Source organism: Symphalangus syndactylus, chromosome 1, assembly GCF_028878055.3.
Source record: "Symphalangus syndactylus isolate Jambi chromosome 1, NHGRI_mSymSyn1-v2.1_pri, whole genome shotgun sequence".
Taxonomy (NCBI): domain Eukaryota; kingdom Metazoa; phylum Chordata; class Mammalia; order Primates; family Hylobatidae; genus Symphalangus; species Symphalangus syndactylus.
The window spans coordinates 107,746,962-107,770,299 of NC_072423.2; the positions used below are offsets into that span (position 1 = coordinate 107,746,962).

General features: G+C 49.2%; 1 protein-coding gene and 1 long non-coding RNA gene across 4 annotated transcripts in view; both read right to left on the reverse strand.

Annotated features, from left to right (window-relative positions):
* Window positions 1–15,496, reverse strand: part of LOC129480604 (uncharacterized) — a 41,628-nt gene extending 26,132 nt beyond the window's left edge. Inside the window, exons 1-2 of the long non-coding RNA XR_010122439.1 lie at window positions 15,430–15,496; window positions 14,244–14,444 (exon numbers count right to left, since the gene is read on the reverse strand). This is a non-coding gene — a long non-coding RNA (uncharacterized lncRNA). The remainder of the gene's footprint in view (window positions 1–14,243; window positions 14,445–15,429) is intronic.
* A 4,552-nt stretch (window positions 15,497–20,048) lies between these two features.
* Window positions 20,049–23,338, reverse strand: part of PRKCD (protein kinase C delta) — a 31,193-nt gene continuing 27,903 nt past the window's right edge. For all 3 annotated transcript variants that reach the window (XM_055274339.2, XM_055274346.2, XM_055274354.2), the window contains exons 17-18: window positions 22,783–22,911; window positions 20,049–20,655 (exon numbers count right to left, since the gene is read on the reverse strand). In XM_055274339.2, the coding sequence (XP_055130314.1) occupies window positions 20,497–20,655; window positions 22,783–22,911 (288 nt within the window). In that variant the 3' untranslated portion in view covers window positions 20,049–20,496. The remainder of the gene's footprint in view (window positions 20,656–22,782; window positions 22,912–23,338) is intronic.

A 23,338-nucleotide genomic window follows, 5' to 3' on the forward strand; every position in this document is an offset into this window, starting at 1 on the left:
AGGAGTCCATCAATGGGTAAACAAAACGTGGTACATACACACAATGGGATATTATTCAGCCTTAAAGAGGGAAGAAATTCTGGCACATATTACAAAGATAAGCCTCAAAGACATTGCGCTAAGTGAAATAAGCCAGCCACGAAAGGACATATACTGTGTGATTTCACTTATTTGAAGTACCTAGAATAGTCAAATCATAGAGACAGAAAGTAGAATGTTGGTTGCCAAGGTCGTGGGGAGGGGAGAATAGAGAATTATTATTTAATAGAGTTTCAGTTTGGGCATATGAAAAGTTCTGGAGGATGAATGGTAGTTGATAGAGTTTGGATATTTGCCCCCTCCAAATCTCATGTCAAATTGGAATCTCCAGTGTTGGAGGTGGGGCCTGGTGGGAGGTGTTTGGGTCATGGAGGCAGATCCCTCATGAATGGCTTGGGCCATCCGCTTGTTGATGAGTGAACTCACACTCTGAGTTCACAGGAGATCTAGTCATTTAAAAGTGTGTGACCCCTCTCCTCACCCCACACATGCTCTCTTGGCTCCTGCTCTGGCCACATGATGTGCCTGCTCCCTCTTTGCCTTCCACCATGATTGTAAGCTTCCTGAGGCCTCCCCAGAGGCAGATCCAGGTACTATGCCTCCTGTATAGCCTGCAGAACTGTAAGCTAATTAAACCTCTTTTTTTTTATAAATCATGTTGCCCAGTCTCACTGGGCAATGTAAATTGCCCAGTCTCACTGGGCAATGTAAATTGCCCAGTGCCATTTCTTTCTTTTTTTCTTTTTTCTTTTTGAGCCAAGGTCTTGTTCTGTCATCCGGGCTGGAGTGCAGTGGTGTGATCACGGCTCACTGCAGCTTCGACCTCCGCAACTCAAGTGATCCTCCCACCTCAGCCTCCCGAGTAGCTGGGACTATAGGTGTGTGTCACCATGCCCAGCTAATTTCTGTATTTTTTGTAGAGATAAGCTTTTGCCACGTTGCCCAGACTGGTCTTGAACTCCTGGGCTCAAATGACCCTCCTGCCTCAGCCTCCCAAAGTGCTAGGATTGGTTGCACAATGAAATATACTTAATGCCACTGAATTGGACACTTACAAATGTTTAAAATGGTAAATTTTATATTTTGTACATTTTACCTCACAAAAAATTCATTTGAAATTACTTATTTGGAATCAAAATTTTTTATTCTTTCATATATATATATATATATAAAATCATACATGAACTTGCATAGAACAAGTGGTTGTTTAGTGAATGAACAAATATTTGTTAAATTTCAGCTAACCAAAGCTAACTTCATTAATTTAGTCTCTAACTATGTCTGAAAAGACTGAAGAGACTTTTAATTTCACCTTTGCAGAAGAGGAATTGTTTCTTCTCCAACTTTATATTGAATAATTTCCATTGCCAAAGTCTTGTGCTGAGGGGAATGGAAAGATGAACAAGCCCTAGTTCATGTCCTCTAGGCCAGCAATTCCCCAAGCCTGGCTCATGAACAGAATGGAGAATCTTTATTTTGTTGTTTTTTTTGTTTTTTTTAGATGGAGTCTCACTCTGTTGACCAGGCTGGAGTGCAGTGGTAAGATCTTGGCTCACGGCAACCTCTGCCTCCCAGATTCAAGTGATTCTCCTGCCTCAGCCTCCCGAGTAGCTGGAATTACAGGTGCCCGCCACCATGCCTGGCTAATTTTTGTATTTTTAGTAGAGATGGGGTTTCATCACATTGGCCAGGCTGGTCTCAAACTCCTGACCTCAAGTGATCCACCGCCTTGGCCTCCCAAAGTGCTGGGATTACAGGCGTGAGCCACCACGCCCAGTCAGAATGGGGAATCTCCACATGTAGCAAGTCCTAGGTCCAAGACAAAACCTTTCTGTGGCTTTCTTTAGCATAGAAAAGACAGGCTGAAATTCTCAAAAAACGGTTTACTAAACCAAAAGAAAACAAGCAAAGAAAATAAACTTACAGAGTACCCAAAGTACAACATTAATCAGACTTTCCACCAATTTCTAAACTTCCCAAACCAAAACATTGTCTTTCTGTTCACATCTCGCATAAACCTGAAAAATCCGCATGCAAGCCTAAAGCAGAGTCTCAATTTCCAAGGCTACATTGAAACTGCCCTTTGCAGAAATTATAACAGCGAGAAAATTATGACAGCAAAATCTGATCTAACCAACTCCATCTTGCTTTTAACCTCCAAACTGCCCTTGGTCATTCCTGGGCATGGGACTCGCTAACCTTGGGAGAAATTTGGTTTGTGGTTTAAATGATAATAGCCCTTCCCAAAACTAAACCACCTTTGTAAAACTAATGAAAGGCCACCAAGTTAGGAGGATGAAAGGGGCCTGGATTCTGCTAAGAAAAGTATTACGTTGGTGCAAAAATAATTGTGGTTTTTGCAGTTAAAAGTAATGGCAAAAACCGCAATTACTTTTGCACCAACCTACTAATTAAATGACTACCAGCCATTATTCTGGAGGTCACAACATTTAAAACTTCCCCCAGTTACTCCTGTACATAACATCACCATTGTAAAACCCCAAATTGGCCCTTTGAGATATCTTTTCAGGTTTTTTTTTTTTTTTTTTTCCAGACAGAGTCTTGTTCTGTCACCCAGGCTAGAGTGGAGTGGCACGATCTCTGCTCACTACAACCTCTGCTTCCCGGGTTCAAGTGATTCTCCCACCTCAGCTTGGAGGTGGAGTAGCCGAGTAGCTAGGATTACAGGTGCCTGCCACCATGCCCAACTAATTTTTTTGTATTTTTAGTAGAGACAGGGTTTTACCATGTTGGCCGGGCTGGTCTTGAACTCCTGACCTCAAGTGATCCTCCCACCTCAGCCTCCAAAAATGCTGGGATTACAGGTGTGAGCCACTGCACCTGGCCTGGTCTCAAACTCCTGACCTCAAATGATCCACCAGCCTTGGCGTCCCGAAGTGCTGGGATTACAGGTGTGAGCCACTGTGCCTGGCCTGGTCTTGAACTCCTGACCTCAAGTGATCCTCCAGCTTTGGCCTCCCAAAGTGCTGGGATTGCAGGTGTGAGCCACCATGCCCTGCCTCTTTTCAGGCTTTTGCATTTCTGACAACCAGATGGCCCCTACCCAGACTAGCAACTCCTCTAGTGGTACCCACCCGGAAGTGGACTCAGTGCAGGAGGACTGCTTTTCCACACCCCTATGATTACATCCCCAACCAATCAGCATCACACATTCCCTAGCCTCTTGCCCACCAAACTATCTTAAAACACTGAATTTTGGGGGTGGCTGATTTGAGTAATAATAAAAAACTGTCTCCCATTTAGCTGGCTCTATTAAACTCTTTTGAGGTGGAGTCTCACTCTGATGCACAGGCTGGAATGCAATGGTGTGATCTCAGCTGACTGCAACCTCTGCCTCTCAAGTTCCAGTGATTCTCCTGCCTCAGCCTCCTGAGTAGCTGGGACTACAGGTGCCTGCCACCACACCTGGCTAATTTTTGTATTTTTAGTAGAAGCAGAGTTAAACTCTTTCTCTATTGCAATTCCCCTGTCTTGATAAATTAGCTGTATCTGGGCAGTGGGCAAAATAAACCCATTGGGTGGTTACAACACATCTTATTATCAACCCTCTGGAAACAGTTAATCTAGATATTGGTGGTAAAAACTACCTTCCTCCACTCTGCTCTTTCTCTTTCTCTCTCTCTCTCTCTCTCTCTCTCTGTCTCCAGTTTCAAGGACAGTAGAGTGACAGAAGGCAGGGAGATGAAACAGAAGGAGACATTTTAATATTTTAACCAGAAATTTACTATTTTAATCAGAAGTTGCCAAAAAACAAGATGCAGCCTTTCTTAACTAAATATTTCTAAATTCTCATGCTTCAGGAGGTTACCTAGGTAATGGTCTTTTTCACATCTCTGGTTGGGAGAAATATCTCCATCCCTCCTCTGTATTTATTCCCTCCTATGATGGCAATTTGTTATGGATTGTGAAATTCTTAAAGCCTGGGTAATTTTCTGGTCATCTTTATTTTATTATTTATTTATTTATTTATTTATTTATTTATTTATTTATTTTTGAGACAGTCCTGCTCTGTCACCCAGGCTGGAGTGCAATGGCATGATCTTGGCTCACTGCAACCTCTGTCTCCTGGGTTCAAGCAATTCTCCTCAGCCTCCTGAGTAGCTGGGATTACAGGCACATGCCATCACACCTGGCTTTTTTTTTTTTTTTTATTTCTAGTAGAGACAGGGCTTCGCCATATTGGCCAGACTGGTCTTGAACTCCTGACCTCAGGTGATCCACCTGCCTCAGCCTCCCAAAGTCCTGGGATTACAGGCTCATCTTTATTTTCTTCCCATAGCCAGGCACAGTGTTTTGTATGGGGCAGGTGCCACAGGAATGGCTGTTCGATAAAGTGGGTAACTGGAAAAATGAGTTGCAAATGATAATACATTAACCCAAGACAACTGCATTATTGTGGTTGAGAAAGTTTCATGCACAGATGCACTGCTGAAGGTTTCCTGCATTTCATGATTTATACAGAATCAGTTTTATTGCCTTCTGTATACTCTTATAACAGTAATAACATTTACTTTTATAATGGAATGTTAAGTCTTGTGACCTCTGGAACAAATTTGCCTGCCTTTGCAATTTCAGATAAGACTTTGCTGAAGCTTCATTACTTCATTAATACACCAGTCATGCATGTAGTTACTGTTTGGGTCTCCTTTGTTCCTTTGTATAGATCTTTATTTCCATTGGGAATAACTTTTCCTCTGCCCGGGAACTTCCTTTAACATTTTTAACAGATACTGGAGATGAATGATTTCAGCTTTGGCTGTCTGAAAAACCCTTTATGAGATCCTTGTTTCTGAAAGATATTTTTGTTAGCCATAGAATTCTGGGTTCTGTGCCTGGCCTCTGAAAGGTATTTTTGTTAGCTATAGAATTCTGTGTTGACAGGTGTTTTGGTTTCTGTGTTAGTACTTTAAAGATGTTACTCCATTATCTTCAGCTTGCATTGTTTCCAAAGAGAAACCTATTGTAATGTTGTAATCTTTATTTTTGTTCTGTATGTAGCATGATTTTTTTTTTTTTTTTTACTGGGTGCTGGCTGCTTTTAAGGTTTCCTTTGTGTTTTTTTGTTGTTTTGAGACAGGGTCTTACTCTGTCACCCAGGCTGGAGTGCAGTGGTGCAACCATAACTCACTGCAGCCTCAACTCCCCGGGCTCAAGTAATCCTCCTGCCTCAGCCTCTTGAGTAGCTAGAACTACAGGCATATGCCACCGTGCTTGGCTAATTTTTAAATTTTTCGTAGAAATAGGGTTTTCCTATATTGTTCAGTCTGGTCTTGAATTCCTGGCCTCAAGTGATCCTCCTGCCTTAGCTTCCCACAGTGCTGGGATAACAGGGGTGAGCCACTGCACCTGGCCTCAAGATTTTCTCTTTATCATAGCAATTTAATTTTGATATACTTTGATATAGTTTCCCTTGTGTTTATTGTGCTTGGGACTTATTGAGCTTCTTGAATCTGTGGATTTACAGTTTTAATCAAATTAGGAAAATTGTCTGCCATTATTTCTTCAAATTTTCTGTACCATCCCTTCCTCCTTCAGTGATTCCAATTACAAATATATTTGATTGCTCGAAATTGTATCACCACTCACTGGTGGCTCTGTTCATTTTTAAAAATTCTTTTTTCCTGCCAGGCACGGTGGCTCATGCCTATAATCCTAGCACTTTGGGAGGCCAAGGCAGATATATCACAAGGTCAGGAGTTCGAGACCAGCCTGGCCAATATGGTGAAACCCCATCTCTACTAAAAAAAAAAAAAAAAAAAATACAAAAATTAGCTGGGCACACGCCTGTAATCCCAGCTACAAAGGAGGCTGAGGCAGGAGAATCGCTTCAGCCCAGGAGGTGGAGGTTGCAGTGAGCTGAGATTGCGCCACTGCACCCCAGCCTGGGTGACACAGTAAGACTCCACTCTGTCAAAAAAATATATATATATATATTCTTTTTTTCCTAGATTTCATTTTGGATAGTATTTATTACTATGTACTCAAGTTGACTCATCTTTTCATCTATAATGTCTAATCTGCTATTGATCCCATCCAGCATATTTTTTATCTCAGATATCACAGATTTTATCTCTACAAGTGTGATCTGGGTCTTTTTTATATCCTCCATTTCTCAACTTTTTGACATATGGAATATAGTTATAATTGTTTTAATGCCTTTTTAATTTTATTTTTATTTTTTAGTTATTTATTTTTTTGAGACAGAGTCTTGCTCTGTCGCCCAGGATGGAGTGCAGTGGCGCGATCTCGGCTCACTGCAAGCTCCGCCTCCCAGGTTCATGCCACTCTCCTGCCTCAGCCTCCCAAGTAGCTGGGACTACAGGCCCCCACCACCATGCCTGGCTAATTCTTTTGTATTTTTAGTAGAGACGGGGTTTCACCATGTTAGCCAGGATGGTCTCGATCTCCTGACCTCATGATCCGCCCACCTTGGCCTCCCAAAGTGCTGGGATTACAGGCGTGAGCCACCGTGCCCGGCCAGCCTTTGTCTGTTAATTCTATTATTGGTGTTGTTTCCATGTCAGTTTTAATTGATTACTATTTCTTTTTCTTTTTTTTTTTTTTTTGAGACAGAGTCTTGCTCTGTCACCCAGGCTGGGGTGCACTGGCGCGATCTCGGCTCACTGCAAGCTCCGCCTCCTGGGTTCACACCATTCTCCTGCCTCAGCCTCCTGAGTAGCTGGGACTACAGGCACCCACCACCACGCCTGGCTAATTTTTTTGTATTTTTAGTAAAGACGGGGTTTCACTGTGTTAGCCAGGATGGTCTCGAAATCCTGACCTTGTGATCTGCCTGCCTCGGCCTTCCAAAGTGCTGGGATTACAGGTGTGAGCCACCACGCCCAGCCTATTTCTCCTATTTCTTTTAATGCCTGGTAATTTTTTTTTTTGAGATGGAGTCTCATTCTGTCACCCAGGCTGGAGTGCAGTGGTGTGATCTCAGCCCATTGCAACCTCCGCCTCCTTGGTTCAAGCAAATTCTCCTGCCTCAGCCTTCTGAGTAGCCAGGACTACAGGCATGTGTCACCAGGCCTGGCTAATTTTTGTATTTTTAACGGAGGTGGGGTTTCACCATGTTGGCCAGGTTGGTCTTGAACGCCTGACTCCAAGTGATCTGCCCGCCTTGTCCTTCCGAAGTGCTGGGATTATAGGCATGAGCCACTGTGCCTGGCCAATGCCTGGCAATTTTTGATTGGGTGCCAGACATTGTGAATTTTGCCTTATTGGGTGCTGGATATTTTTTGTGTTCTCATAAATATTCTTAGGCTTAGTTCTACAATGATTTCTTGGAAATAGTTTAATACTTTTGGGTCTTGCTTCTAAGCTTTGTTAGGCAAGACCAGAACAGTGTTTAGTCTAGGGTTAATTTTAATTTTTTTCCATGTTTGAGATAGGATCTTGCTCTGTTGCCCAGGCTAGAGTACAGAAGCAATCAGAGCTCACTGCAGCCTTGGACTCCTGGAATCAAGTGATCCTCCTGCCTCAGCCTCCTGAGTAGCTGGGACTACAGGTATACACTACCACACCCAGCTAATTTTGTAATTTGTGTAGAGACAGGATCTTGCTATGTTGCCTAGGCTGCGGATTAATTTTTATCTGGTACTGAGGCAAAACCTCTCTAGGTGCTCTGCACAGTGATACCTTAATTATGCGGTTTCCAGTCTGGCATTGTTCCTAACCCTGTGTGAGTTCTGAGGATTGTTCACTTTAATTCATTCAGAGGGCTTTCTCCCCAGCCTTGGGTGGTTTCCTCAGATGCAAGCAATGATCAGTACTCAGTGAAGACTTGAGGAGGTGCCTCTGCAGGTTCCAGGTTCCAGGCTTCTTTCTCTCTCTCTCTCTCTCTCTCTCTCTCCCTCTCTCTCTCTCGCTCGCTCTCTCTCACTGTCGCTCTCTTGTCCCCAGTAGGATGCACTGTGAATTCTAGCCACCTTGGCTTGCCTGGACTGCCAGCTTCATCTACTCAACTTGGGAGACCACCGGCCTCCACCTGGATCCCCCTCCCTGTCCCACAGCCTGGAGACCCTCTGCAGTCAGTAGAGCTGGGGCAGTCAGGGCTCAGCTCCCTCGTTTCCCATCTCTCAGATCACTGTCCTTTGTTCCTGATGCCCAGCATCTTCAGAACTGCTGTTTCATCCATTTTGTCTGGAGTTTTAGTTTTTCAGGCAGGAAGGAAAATACAGTCCCCTTTACTCCATCTCGACTGAAAGCAAAATTCCACATCATTTATTTGGATAAATTGTGGTAAATTTATATGATGGAATGCCATTCAATCATTAAAAGAAATGCACTTGACCAGTCCACAAAAGACCACGTATTACATGATTCCATTTACTTGTTGTTTTGTGATGCAGTCTTGCTCTGTTGCACAGGCTGGAGTGCAGTGGCATAATCTCGGCTCACTGCAACCTCTGCCTACCAGGCTCAAGCGATTCTCCCGCCTCAGCCTCCCAGGTAGCTGGGACTACAGGTGCCCGCCCATTACCGTGCCCAGCTATTTTTTCTTTTTCTTTTCCTTTTTATTTTTTTGAGACGGAGTGTTGCTCTGTGGCCCAGGCTGGAGTGCAGTGGTGCAATCTTGGCTCACTGCAACCTCCACCTCCTGGGTTCAAGCGATTCTCCTGCCTCAGCCTCCCAATTAGCTGGGATTACAGGCACGTGCCACCATGCCCAACTAATTTTTGTATTTTTAGTAGAGACAGAGTTTCACCACGTTGACCAGAATGGTCTTGAATTCCTGACCTCAGGTGATCCACCCGCCTTGGCCTCCCAAACTGCTGGGATTACAGGAGTGAGCCACCTCACCCAGCCTAGGGACTGCAATTTTATCTCTACTTGTTTCTTCATCTGGAACAGAATCACTATATTTCTTAAAGGTCTGAATGTTTTCTGATATTTTTTTCCTCTTCTGAGACAGAGTCCAGGCTGGAGTGCAGTGGCACGAGCTCAGCTCACTGCAACCTCCACCTCCCGGGTTCAAGCAATTTTCTTGCCTCAGCCTCCTGAGTAGCTAGGACTACAGGCATGCGCCACCACGCCCAGCTAATTTTTGTATTTTTAGTAGAGATGAGGTTTCACCATGTTGGCCAAGCTGGTCTCAAACTCCTGACCTCGTGATCTGCCTGCCTTGGCCTCCCAAAGTGCTGGCATTACAGGTGTGAGCCACCGCACCCAGCCTTTTTTTTTTTTTTTTTTTTTTTTTTTTTTTTTTTTTTTGACACGGTCTCACTCTGTCACCCAGGCTAGAGTGCAGTGGCACAATCACAGCTCATTGCAAACTTGACCTCCCAGGCTCGAGTGATCCTCCCGCCTCAGCTTCCCAAGCAGCTGGGACCAAGGTGCACCACCATGCCTGGCTAATTTTCTAAGAGATAGAGTCTCACTCTTTTGCCCAGGCTGATCTCGAACTCCTGGGCTCAAGTGATCGTCCCACCTGGAAATCATATCACAACTCACAAAATGCTAGGATTAGAGGGGTGAGCCACCATGTTTTCCTAATAAGACAGCTTGTTAGATAAATCACTCATTTTCCCTCATGCCAGCTGCCCTTCCATACCCTGCAGGTGCAGCACCCTGCTGAGGCCACCAGCCCAGTGCTTTGGTTTGACTTCCCATCGCCAATGCAGAAAACCACTAGAGTTTAAGAAACAACTTTTCCTCTTCTCTTGAAGTTTGTCTTTTGCTTCCACTGAAAAAACTCAACTTTCCTGCCACCCCTGCCTGTATTCCATCTCCTCCAACCTTCTAAAAGCCCCCGGAAAAGCCTGTGGAGCTGGTTGGGGAGCCATCAGCAGTACCCCTGTGGGCACAGCTGCCCCCATGCCTCCACCGGTGGCCGCTGCTCTGCCCTCTCTCCCCAGCCAGGTTGTTAAGCTGCCGCTGCCATGAATTCTCCCATCAGCACAGCCACTGCCTGCCGCCTCCAACAAGAAATTCCAGGCTCATTATAACCTTCACCTGCTGGCCACAGCAACCGCCTCTTAGCGCACCAAGTGGCAGTGGTTAAACTACTTTATTAAACCCATCATCTCACCTCTACTGGCTCCCCCTCACTGAGAGCTCACTTTTGATCCAGCCTCACACAGGCTGAAATAGGACTAAATTAGCCTTGGCCTCGGCAGTACCGGTGCTGCACCAATGGCTGGCCAGAGGTGGGAGCAGAGAGGCTGTTCCTCAGGGGACTGCACGTCCTTGGGCCAGGGTGCCTGGTTGTTGGGCCAGGATTCCCAGGGTCATGCACACCCCCTGCCTTTGCCCAGCTCCCCGGGCTTTGCTCAGGCTGGTTCCTCTGCCTGGGACTGCCTGACCCCAGCATCTCGCCTACTCATTCTTTCTAACTTTTAAAAACTGTGAAATGTCATATCCATAAAGAAAAGCACATAGAACAAAAGAACAGTATAACAAATTATTATAAAAGGACACCTGGGTAACCAGCCATCAGATCAAGAGTCAGAACACCTACATGTTCTTTAAAAGACACTTTAAAAAACTGTGGCTCATTTGGAACACAGAGACAAGCACAGAGACTAAAACAGACAACGAGCATCCTCATCTGTGTGTCTCCTGAGGCCACCAAGGCTGTCCCCAGCGGGGACACTGCTGGTCTTCAGTGCTCACAGAGTGCCAAATGACTTTCCAGGAGAATGGGGCCAACTTGCATTCCCACTGCTGCGAAATAGCGCCTCCCTCCTACCCCCGCTCTGCCCAACACCTACACCTACCACCAGCACTGGGTATTATCAGACTTGAAAAGTTTTGCCAGACTGACTGTGAGAGCTACTCATTCTTTGGGTCTCAGGATTACATGTTCCTCCTGATGCAGGGCAGGTGAGCCTCAAAACTGGGGCTTAGCCTGGGAGGGTTCTTGGCTTTACCCAAGAAAGAATCCAAGGCCAAGCAGTGGTGTTGGACAGCAATTTCTTTTTTTTGAGACAGTCTCCCTTTGTTGCCCAGGCTGGAGTGTAGTGGCACAATCTTGGCTCACTGCAACCTCTGCCTCCTGGGTTCAAGTGGTTCTCCTGCCTCAGCCTCCCGAGTAGCTGGGATTACAGGTGCCCACCACCATGCCTGGCTAATTTTTGTATTTTTGTATTTTTAGTAGAGACAGAGTTTCACCATGTTGGCAGGCTGGTCTTGAACTCCTGACCTCAGGTGATCCACCCACCTCTGCCTCCCAAAGTGCCGGGATTACGGGTGTGAGCCACTGCACCCGGCGGACAGCTATTTCTATGGAAGCAGCAGCAGAGGCACTGCTCCTTGCAGGGCAGGGGTACCCCACAGGCACTGTGCCCTGAGTAGCCACTCAGAGGCCGTTCTGCAGTCAAATTTATACCTACTTTTAATTACATGCAAATTAAGAGGTGGATTATGCAGAAAACTTTAGGAAACGAGTGGTAACTTCCAGCTCATTGGATCACTGCCGTGGAAAAGGGTGGTAACATCTGGGTGTTGTCGTGGCAACAGTAAACTGACATGGCACACCAGCAGTTGCATATTACAGAAAACTGCTTGCCCCCTCCCTTTTAGCTAGTCCTCAATTTGGTCCAGTGTCCGAGTCCCACCTCCAGAGTTGAGTCCCACCTCCTACTTTACCCACTTCCAGGAGACCTTCCCTGGTTGCCATGGCCCACCCAGGAAGAGCCAGCACCTCCTCTGTATGCCCACAGCCTGGGTGGGCACTCCTCATCCCCACACACTGTGATCGTCTTTACGCACCTGCCTCCCTGCTGAGGGCATGAGTTCTGTTTCTTGACTGTGTCAGCTTCCCACCATCCTGCAGAGCCCCCAACATGCCATCACAGAGTGAATTAATGAGTCCAGCCTTCATTTCAAGGTCAAGACCACTAATGCACTAAAGCCTCCAGTACCAGATCTGCTCTTAGTAGCTGCTCAAGAAACATCAGCTCAACCTGCACATTCATGCCCCAGATGCTACCAGTAGGGGGTACATTTGGGGGTCTCCAAGTTGCTCTGCAGCTGAGCCTCCGGAATAGGCTGGGGAAGATCATGAGGGTGGAGGCAAGGGAGCTCAGCATGGGCTGTAAGACCAAACAGGGGCAGAGAAGGGGGCCATGTCGCAGGTGTCAGCTGCTCTTTCTACTGCTGCTGCAACTTTCCATGGAATTTTGTGACAGTGGTAATTACCGCCTTTCCTAGGGTTTGATTTTAATTTGTGCTAAGAACTGGGGTATTTGACATTCAAATTTTCTTTCTCGCAATTTAAACTCACATGAGGCCCACTTGCTATTCCTACCAATCTTAGACACATTTTCTGCTGTGGAGCTGGCTGCTGGCCCAAAGCGCATAGTGAGAGGAGGAGTGAAGGCCCCTGTTTCAGGGACTGGAGCGCACTGCTGACTCATGACTCAGGGCTCTGTACCCCACTCTCATGCTAGGAAAAGCGTGTCCCCTTCCTACAGAATTCCTTACGCTTACAGCACTGTTATGAAGAGATAACGTATGACGACATGTGAAATGTTCATGGAGTTAAGAATCACATTCTTACGTTTCTGGGTGCTTGGCTGCAGTGTGAGTTTTCCATGCATTGACCTCTTAACAACCATATACTATTATGCACATGCTGCAGATGAGGAAACTGAGGCTAAGAGAGGCTGAACAGCCTGCTCAGGGCCACACAACTGGGATGGGGCAGGCAGGTGTAGACCCAGATCTGACTCTGAGCCCTCGTCCTATGGTTTGGCCATCAGCACTGCCACCTCCTGCCACATGCCAGGCAGAGTATGCCTATGGGTCCATTATAAACAGGTGCATTTGATATCAAGCAATTCACAAACCAGAGCTAGGGTTTAAAGACTTTTTTTTCAAAACATGCCTTTTTTTCCGCACAGAGTATTCAAGAACAATTAAGCTAACAAAATCCATTTTTGATTCAATGCAAATATTTTGTGAAGCATATTATTTTTAACTTATTATTCATGCAAAGTGTGTCTAAACTGGCTTAACTGTTTCTCAACTCATGATTTACAACACAAAGTGGCTTGGAGAGGCCTTGCCAATGCTACTGATGGCAATGGGCTGCCTAATGGGCTGGGTCCTGCTGCCGCTGCCCTTTTTGAGACAGAGTCTCACTCTGTCGCCCAGGCTGGAGTGCAGTAACACGATCTCGGCTCACTGCAATCTCCACCTCCTGGGTTCAAAGGATTCTCCTGCCTCAGCCTCCCAAGTAGCTGGGATTACAGGCGCCTGCCACCATGCCTGGCTAATTTTTTTTTGTATTTTTAGTAGAGATGGGGTTTTGCCATATTGGCCAGGCTGGTTTAAAACTCCCGACCTCAGTGATCCGCCCGCCTCGGCCTCCCAAAGTGCTGGGATTACAGGCATGAGCCACTGTGCCCGGCCGCTGCCCTGCTCTTGATCCGGGTCCCCACCCTCGGCTGGGGCAGCTGGCCTCCACCACCCACCTGCTGGAGAACGTGAACTCTAAGGCCCTGGGCTTTGGTCATCTGCCACCGTTAGTGCCACAGGCAGCACTAGAGGCCACTCCTAACCTTACCTACTTCTTATCCTTGTCCCTCCTCATACCAGAGCAGCTGAGGGGAAAAGAGAATGAGAGGCAGGTTGTGCTGGGGTGGAGCGAGCACTCAGTGGACACTCAGTATTCATTCACTCACCTGTGCTCACTCCTCAACATTGACTGGTCACACACCACATGCTGGCCTCACTGTGGGCTTGCAGTGGGTAGAAGGGATACTGAGTCAGGATTCTGCCCTCTAGGAGGTAGCGTGTTAGGGACACAGCTGGCTGTTCTCTTTGAGGGTCTCCCTGCATCCCTGCCACTACCTTCCTGTGCAACACTGGCCCAACCCCTTCTCCTCTCTGGCCTCAGCTTCCCCACTGTGAATCCATGGAGATCCTCACTAGAGATCCATAATCTCCAAGGGTCCTTCCAGCTCCAAGTCAGCCTGCCGGTGCCCATCGTTGCTGCCCTCTGCTGTCCCTGCCTGCCACTGGCTCACTCCTCTCTTATTGGACCCTCTGAGGACAGGACCAGGGTAGGGAGCCCTCGTGTTCTCTGACAGTTCCTGAGCAAGCCCAGGAAAAGAAGAACGTCCTGTTGTCTCTACAGGAAACATGACAAGGGAACCAACTCGCGGACAGAAGGAGCCCCCATTCCAGAGCTGTAGGCCACATCACTGAACCTCTCAGAGCCTTGGTTTACTCACCGGTAAAAGGGGAGAGTCCCAGCCGTTTCCTCACGGGGCTGTTGTGAGGATGAACTGCAGGCAACCATGCAGGAAAAGCATCAAGCACAGTGCTTGTCCCAGGGTGTTCTGACACGGGCTCTCAGGCCACACACCATGAGTGCCAGGCACAGTCATGCCTGTTGAGTGATGATCGTCAAGGTCCTGGCGCACAGCAGCCACCTGTTCCATGAAGGAATATACAAATTTGGGAACAGAGCGCAGCACTGCCCACCCTACTCACAGCTCCTGCGTCCACCACCCCAGGTGAAACTGATAGAAAGCTAAACTCCCCTCTCCTAAGAAGAAAAAGGAAAAATAACTTCCCCAAAGCTCTGAGCTTTGTCCAGTACTTAATGTGGGCTGAGCAGCAAATGTCAGGGCCTTCGGAGTTATGTATTTCAGGACAGAGACAGAGAAGAAATTAGGAGTCTTTGTATTAGTCTGTTCTCACACTGCTAATAAAGACATATCGGCCAGGTTCAGTGGCTCATGCCTGTAATCCCAGCACTTTGGGAGGCCGAGGCAGGCAGATCACCTGAGGTCAGGAATTCGTGCCCAGCCTGGCCAACATAGTGAAACCCCATCTCTACTAAAAATACAAAAATTAGCCAGACGTGCTGGCAGGTGCCTGTAATCCCATCTACTTGGGAGGCTGAGGCAGGAGAATCGCTTGAACCTGGGAGGAGGAGGTTGCAGTGAGCCAAGATTGCACCACTGCACTCCAGCCTAGGCGACAGAGCAAGACTCTGTCTCTAAATAAATAAATAAGGCTGGGCACAGTGGCTCACGCCTGTAATCCCAGCACTTTGGGAGGCCATGGCGTGAGGATCACCTGAGGCCAGGAGTTCAAGACCAGCCTGGCCAATATGGTGAAACCCCATCTCTACAAAAATACAAAAATTAGCCGGGCATGGTGGCAGATGCCTGTAATCCCAGCTACTCGGGAAGCTGAGGCAGGAGAATCGCTTGAACCTGGGAGGTGGAGGTTGCAGTGAGCCAAGATCGTGCCATTGCACTCCAGCCTTGGTGACAGTGAGACTCCATCTCAAAAAAAAAATAAATAAAAAATAAAATAAAGACATACCTGAAACTGGATAATTTATAAAGGAAAGCGTTTTAATTGACTCACAGTTCTACATGGCTGGGGAGGCCTCAGGAAACTTACAATTGTGGCAGAAGGTGAAGCAAACACGTTCTCCACGTGGCGGCAGCAAGGAGAAGTGCAGAACGAAGTGCGGGTGGTGGGGATGCCCCTTATAAAACCATCCAATCTCGTGAGAACTCACTGACTATCATGAGAACAGCATGGAGGTAACCGCCCCCATGATTCAATTACCTCCCACTGGGTCCCTCCCACGATACCTGGGGATTATGGGAACTACAGTTCAGGATGAGATTTAGGTAAGGACACAGCCAAACCATATCAATCTTCTAAGGCCCACTTAAGAAGCCTGATTTAGGAACTGGCGTTCAAGTTCTGAAGACTTAAATCACTGAGGCTATGTGAAGGGCTGATTCAATCTGACGACCAGACCCAAGGAGTGCCCCAAACCTTACATGTCTTGGCCTGATCTGGGCTGTGCTGACTCAGGCCTGGCTCTCACCTTTGGGGGCCTTTCTTTGTCCCCACTCCTTTTCTTTGCTGTCGGGTCCTGTATTTTCAGCTGCATGTATCTCCCCCTGCCCCAGCTTAAGGAGATAAAGTGCCTGGGAGGATGGTCAGCACTCAGGAAACCACAACCAGCTCCCCAGCCTCTGACATCACAGTCGTCCGGGACCACGTGCTGGGCACAGTCAGGGTGCAGGAGGGAGCTGAAGATCCCATCCAGCTTTGAGGGAGGCCGAGGAAGAGGCAGGTGCATGATGAGTTCATGGGCACAGTGGCTCACGCCTGTAATCCCAGCACTTTGGGAGGTTGAGGTGGGAGGATTGCTTGAGCTCAGGAATTTGAGACCAGTCTGGGTAACATGGTGAAACCCCAACTCTACCAAAAATACAAAATTAGCCAGGCAGGGTGGCACATGCCTGTGGTCCTAGCTACTCCGGAGGCTGAGGGTAGGAGGATTGCTTGACAAGCCCAGGAGGTCGAGGCTGCAGTGAGCTGTGATGGCACCACTGCACCCCAGCCTGGGTGACAGGTCAAGACCCTGTCTCTAAGTAAATTAATTAATAATAAATGGGGGGATATGGCTGTGACGTCGGAATGGTTGAATTTAGGGCCGTCCGGAGATTCTAAAAATACCAGGGAGCTGTCTAGCTGTAACCTCCACGTCTCTGAGCCTCTCCAAAATGGTCACCCAGTACCTCTTTGTTGAAATATTTCCCCAGGGAGTAGTGACATGAAGTGGGAAAGCCAGCGCTCCCTTCCTCGGGGGTCCTCCCCTCCTGGGGTCTGCGGCCTCAGCGCCCGCGAGCTGGCCGCCAGAGGGCGCTGTAGCCCAGCTGGGGCTGCGTGCTTTCCGCACCGTTCTTCCCTGGCCACCAATCCTCCGCCCGTGGTCCTTGCGCAGGCGGGGCGCAGGTTGCGGAGGGCTGCTCGGGCCTCTGCGGGCCACGGCTGGGCCATACAGGCAGGTGACTTCGCCTTCCAGGGTGTGGCCTGTTCAGAGTAGCACTTTCTGGCTTCACCAGGATGACTGGGCAAAATGCAGATTCCCCAACTGGCTCTGAATCTTGGCGCAGGTGGGACCGCAGGGGTAGCTTTCAAAGTACTGATGCCCGGCCCTCCACAGATCACCACGTAAGCAAACCAGGGCAGCCTGGCATCGGCTTCCAGTGATAGCCAGGGCTGAGACCCGCTGGTTAGAACTTGACGTAGGACCAGCACACGCTGAATTTGGGAGCCACTGCCTTAAAGGGACTTGGGGTCTGGGCAGTCCATTCATTCATTCATTCATTCACCCATTCATTCATCCATCCATCCTTCCATCCATCCTTCATCTCTGCAGCCCTTCCCTGTGCCTGAGACCTTGGGTGCCCTCTGAGCTGGCCCGTGGAACCACAGGGTAGAATCTGGCTGCATCTTTGATTCCCTCAATGGCTCTTTTTGCCGATCACTTGGCCCTGAACCACTTTCCACACCAGGAGAAACCAGTTCCCTGGCTGCTGGGCCTTCTGCTTGCTTCCAGTTTTTCCATTAATCCATGCAGTGGTGGGCTTCCTGGCAAGCCTCCTGGGGCCCTTGGGTGAAGTTCCCAGGTAGCTCTGCCTGAAAGGCACCACTGGGTCATGAGGTGGGTGCATTTAACTGCCCACCTGCAGTCCAGTTAGAAGGCTTGCACTCGAAGTGCAGTGTGCAGTGGACAGGCCTGCTCTTCTGAGCATGTTTCATCCCACCGGGGCACGGGGTCACAGTGGCTGCTGTTTCCTATGCACCTAGTGCATGCTGAGCTCATGCCCTGCACTTAGAGACATCATCACAGTCCACAGCAGCCATCGTGGTAATCCCCATTTTACAGTAGAAGTTAGGGCGCTGGGAGGTTAAGTCATTTACTGAGGTCACACAACCAGGGATATGCACAGTTCGAACCCAGGGCTGTCTAGTAGCCGAGCCCGTGCTCCTGCCTCCAGGCCCTCCTGCACCTATGCTGCTCGGCCCAGCACTGATGGGGCACTCAGCTCTGTTTGGCCCTTGCAGGGCGGGGGGCAGGCTGGCTGCTGCTCGAATACCTACTTGGCAGGTAGGAGGCAGAGGGCAGTCTGCCTGCTTCAGGGTACCCAGGTCCCAGCAAAAGTGTGGTTCAGGGCCCAGCCTTAAGAGGCATTTCCTGAGGCTGCTGGGTCAGGACTGGCACCCACCCAATGGCTGGGAATGGGCCTGGAATGGTGTAGCCTCCCAGGCGGTTTGGCAGTGTCCCCAGCAGCTGCTTCCTGTCCTGGGCTGCTTGAGGTGGACCTCACGGGCCCAGCCCCTGTCCTTTCCTGGGCTCTGCCTCGCACCACTGAGTATCAGCAACAGTCCTATAGGGGCCCGCCAGAGTCAGTTCCATGAGGCAGCGGGATTAATGGTCTGGTTTTACAGATGAGGAAACTGAGGCCCATGAAGGAATTCATCAAGTGCATGTTATGTAGGTAGCAGAGCGGATTTCAAACCCCAGGCTTCTGATTCCAGGCACCATGTTCTTCCCACCAGCCTCCACTGCCTCTGGCTGATAAACAAGCTATTCCCCGGTTCCACATAGGAGGAAACTGGGCTCGAGGTGCAAGGCTCCGCTTTGGTGCTTCAGGAGGACTCTGGGAGGCTCTGAGTTCAGACACCAACCACGTTTTTGTTCTAACCTCCCTCTGAATGGCTCCATGGGGGTTCTTGGGGAATGTGTGTGTTGTGGCAGAGGCAGGGAACAGGGGGCCCCCAGGCACCTCCTCTGGGCTCCTACAGCCCCACTGTCCCAGAACAGAGCCTATGCCATGCTGCCAGTTCCTCCACCTGTGTGCTGACAGGATGAGCACTTCTGAGGTTTTCCCTGCTGTCCTGGACACCCAGGCTGGCCCAAGGCAGAGCAGGAATTCAAGAGGAAGTTTCCTTGAGAAGACAGGTGGGGAGGAGAAGGGGACATTTGGTCTCTTTGGGGAGAGTTTGGCCCCCATCCCTGCAGCCCCCTCCCTGGGCCAGCACCAGCCCCATACCATCCCACCCTCTCCGGTTGTGGAAACTTGTACCTCAGCCCAGAAAAATGAACTTGCTGGAAGTCAGCTGCTTGCCTGCCCAGGCCAGCCAATCCGATGCTTGGAGTGCCTCGCCCCCCTCTAGGGACAGAGGGCCAGGGCTGGACCAGAGGAGCTGAAGAGCAGGCTCTGCCTGAGACCGGTGCCCCAGAAAGCAGGGCGGGAACAGAAAAAGGGAGAGGTAGCGAGGGAGGCGGAAGCAACGAAAAGCCAGGAGAGGGGGAGACATGGAGACGGTGGGGAGGAGGGCAGAGCAGACGCACTGTCTCCAGCTGCGCACACTTCGGGGGTGCCAGCGCCTTCTGGTCTCCTGGAGCCATTCCTCACCTGCACGACAGGCACACTGGAGCACGTCTGTCAACCTTGGCCCAGTCACTCAGCATTTTTCCACCTTTCTCTCCCACCCTGCCTGTCTCTCCTTCCCCAGGTAGGCAAAAGCTGCTATGATATAGATTCTAGAACTTAGATACAGACTCCTCTGCGGCAAAGGCAGGGATAAATGGTAATGAGATGAGGAGTTACAGCTATGGTCTCCTTGCCTTGTCCCCATTTTAGAGGAAACTGAGACTTTTTCTCCCTCTTCTTCTTTTTTTTTTTTTTAAAGAGACAGGGTCTCGCTATGTTGTCCAGGTTGGTCTCAAACTCCTGGGCTCAGGCAGTCCTCCCACCTCAGCCTCCCAAAGGGCTAGGATTATAGGTGTAAGCCACCACGCCCACCCAATACTGAGGCTTAAAATGATCAAGTGACGTGCCCGCATCCTTTGGCTACTCTGTGATTTAAATCCAGATATGCCTGAAGCCTGAGCTGTATTTTCTTCCTCTCCCTTGTCCTCCTCCCTCATCTGGGGCCAGCCTCAAAGCCTCTGCTCATGCCTTCTACTTCTCTGCCCTTCCAGAGACAGCTACAGCGGGTCCCATCACCCCACAGAGACATCTGGGGCTCCCTGTCGCCACCCAGAAAAGCTGTCTGCCTTAGGCCCAGGGTCCTGGGGCCAGAGGAAACCCATAAATACAAACACATTTGCATGAAGGCCCAGCAGTTAGCTTCCGGGCCAGTGCTGCCAAAAGTGGGAGTGGCCGCCACCAGCTTCCTGGGACAAATCTGTCCTGACAACCAGGTTGGTACCATTTGGTGTTTATTTAGACACACAAATAAAAGAACCTGGTGGTTCAAACAGCTTGTGCTCCTTTTTTTTTTTTTTGTCATATATATATTTTTTTGAAAAAGATCAACATATCACCAGTCCCCCATAGTTTTTCTCTACTAAGCAATATATACAGCCTATTATATATATGTCTATATATATAATATATATTTTCAATAGATAACTACATTCAAGTAATGAAACACAGGATTTACAATTTCCCTCCGAGGGCAGAGGAAAAGCAGATTCACACACAGTTCACAGAGGAAGTACCATGACAGCCCGGCCAGACAGGAGCCAAGGATGCTCTGGGGGCAGGGGCGGGGCCAGCAGCAGAAGTCACCACAGTCCCACTGGTGCTTATCGTGGGAAGCGGGCAGGTGTGGGTGGAGGGCGGGGCTAGCCTGCTCTGTCCAGGAACCTCAATCTTCCAGGAGGTGCTCGAATTTGGGGTTCACAAAGGAGAAGCCGGCGAATGCAGACTGGTCCATGGAGTCGATGAGGTTCTTGTCGCTGTAGGAGAGGCGCGCCTTCTCGTTCAGGAACTCCTGGTCGAAGTTGCTGTAGTCTCTGGGGGACTTCTACAAGCAGAGGGCGGGGTGAGCGAACAGGACCTAGGGAATGGCCCTCCGGACACCCCAGGCTGGAGTCCCTGCAGGGCTGGGCCAGGCCAGAGCTGTCCTCACCCAGAACAGAAGATGGAGCCTCCCCTAGCAGCCTGAAAGGAGCCCCATGGGAAGGGGGCTGCCATTTCCCCAAGAGGATGAGGAAAGTGACCAGGGAGCTCTGGGCCTGGGTTAGGAGAGGTGGTAGCCTCCTGCTCAGGGGCCACCAAATCACAGCCCAGGGAGGCTCACTCACCACTTGTTTTTGTGGGGACCACAAGCTAAGAATGGCTTTCACATTTTTAAATGGTTGGAAAAAAAAAATCAAAAGAAAAATATTTCATGACATGAAAATTAAGTGAAATTCAAAATTTCACTTTCCATAAATAAAGCTGTTGTAATACACAACCATGCCCATTTGTTGACGTACTGTCTATGCCTGCTTTGAGACCATCAAGCCTGAAAAGCCCAAAATATATACTATCAGGCTGTTTACAGGAGAAATTTGCTGATTCTCTGCTCCTGAGGATATGATGGGATGGTAATACAGAGAGATCACAAGCTGGTGGCCCTTCAGCCAAACTGAACTGGCAAGTACAATCATTTTGGCTTGTACTGGGTTTTAATGGAATTTGAACCTATATTTTATTTATTTATTTATATTTATTTATTTATTTATTTAGAGATGGAGTCTCACTCTCTTGCCCAGGCTGGAGTGCAGTGGCACGCTCTCGGCTCACTGCAACCTCTGCCTCCTGGGTTCAAGCGATTCTCCTGCCTCAGCCTCCTGAGTAGCTGGGATTACAGGCATGCGCCACTGTACCCGGCTAATTTTTATTTTTATTTTTTGTAGTAGAGGTGGGGTTTCACCATGTTGGCCAGGCTAGTCTCGAACTCCTGACCTCAGGTGATCTGCCTGCCTCAGCCTCCCAAAGTGCCGGTGTGGGCCACTGTGCCCGGCCTGAACCTGTATTTTAAAATTGAGCAATACAGCATAAAAATCCAGATTTCCAGCTTCTTCTGAAAACTGGCAGATTAAAGCAGCCCTGGGCCCACTTCCTGCCCACTCTTGGTGCTGAGAGCCCCCTGGATAGCCCCTGCCCCACTGACAAGGGGTACATCACACCTGCTTTGTGTTTCTTAGTGCAGAGAAGGAAATCTATCAAAAGCGAGACCGAAAGCAGGCTGTGTGATTTTCTCGCAGCTGGCCTAGCCTGTCAGTTACATGCTTAGCCAGGACACGTCTGAGTTTGAGGTCCCTGGTGTAGGGGAAGTGCTCTGTAGCCTCAAAGTACAAATGTGGGGCGCATTACACAGGCTGCCCAGTGGGAACTGTGTGCCCTGGTGGAGGAGGGGAACCAAAGGAGATAAACGGAGTGGGAAGGAAGAACTGTGGTCACAGAGGGGCCACACAGCCCCAACTATCTTAGTGGCCCCACCTGCCTCTTCTCTCAGGCTGGTTCCTTGGTGGCCCTGTAGCTTCTGGGCCTGTGAGTGAACCATCCCCTCTTCCACCTGGAATGCCTCCCAGCTGTCCCTTGTCTCACTTCTTCCAAGGGGGCCTCTCAGACCCACCCTCTTCTCTGCCACCTGGGCTCCTGCTGACAGACCCACTCAATAGCAACTGATCATGTGTCCTGGGGCATCTCTTATACTGTCATCTCATATCACAAATTGTCATCGGTGTGCAAGTTTCTTATCTCTCCAACTAGCTGAGACCTCCTCCAGTTCTGGGACTGCGTCTCCCACTCTGCTGTGCAGCCCAGCACTGTGCTCTGCATTCAACAGGGACTCAGGATTCCCCATATGTATTGGAAAATGGATTGAATGGAGCGATAAAGTGAGGTCTTAACTCTATTTCCCAAAACAGCGTCCTCTGCATACAGTGGGATCCACAGTCCCCAGTGTGTGCTGAATGACTGAGTCAGGAGGGAGAGGATGAGAATACAAGGGCAGCGGCTGTGACTGAACATGCTGTGGAGATCGGGGAAGTAGACTTGCTGGAAGAAGGGAGAGGTGGAAAGCGTGTGAATGATGCAGGAGAGAGGGAGGGCAGGGGAGGAGCAGCCCAGGCCGAAGGCAGCGCAGGGCAGGATCACATACCACTTTGGGCCTGAAGGGTGGCTCCAACCTCCGCTTTTCCAGCAGAGTCCAGTTTATGGTCTTGAAGAAGGGGTGGATTTTGATGTTTCCAGTCACTCCCAGCCTCTTGGTTGGTTCCCTTTCAAAGAGCTGCAACCCAGCAGGGACCCTGGTTAGCACCCGAGGGCTATGGGAAATTGGAGCTTCAGCAAATCCCCAGCAGGCCCAGGGATGCAAAGCCAGGCTTGCCCCAGCCCCAGTCAGCCTGGGGAATGGTGGGGCTGAGGGAGGCCACTCTGGCCTGCAGTGCTCCCAGTTCCCCCAGAGATCACAGGCTCTGGGCTGGACATCCGCGACTCTGCTGGTGGGACTTTTTATTGAGTATTTACTATCTGCCTGGCCCACAGCTGAGCATCATATGTTTCTATTTTCTTCCCAACAACTCTGTGAGGCAAGTCTGCTCATAGCCCCATTTTACAGATAAGGAGACAAACTCTGAGAGGTTAAGTGACCAGCTAGTCCCAGGCAGAGCCAGCGTTTGGCCTCGGGTCTGTCTGTCTCCTGACCCTGGGCCCTT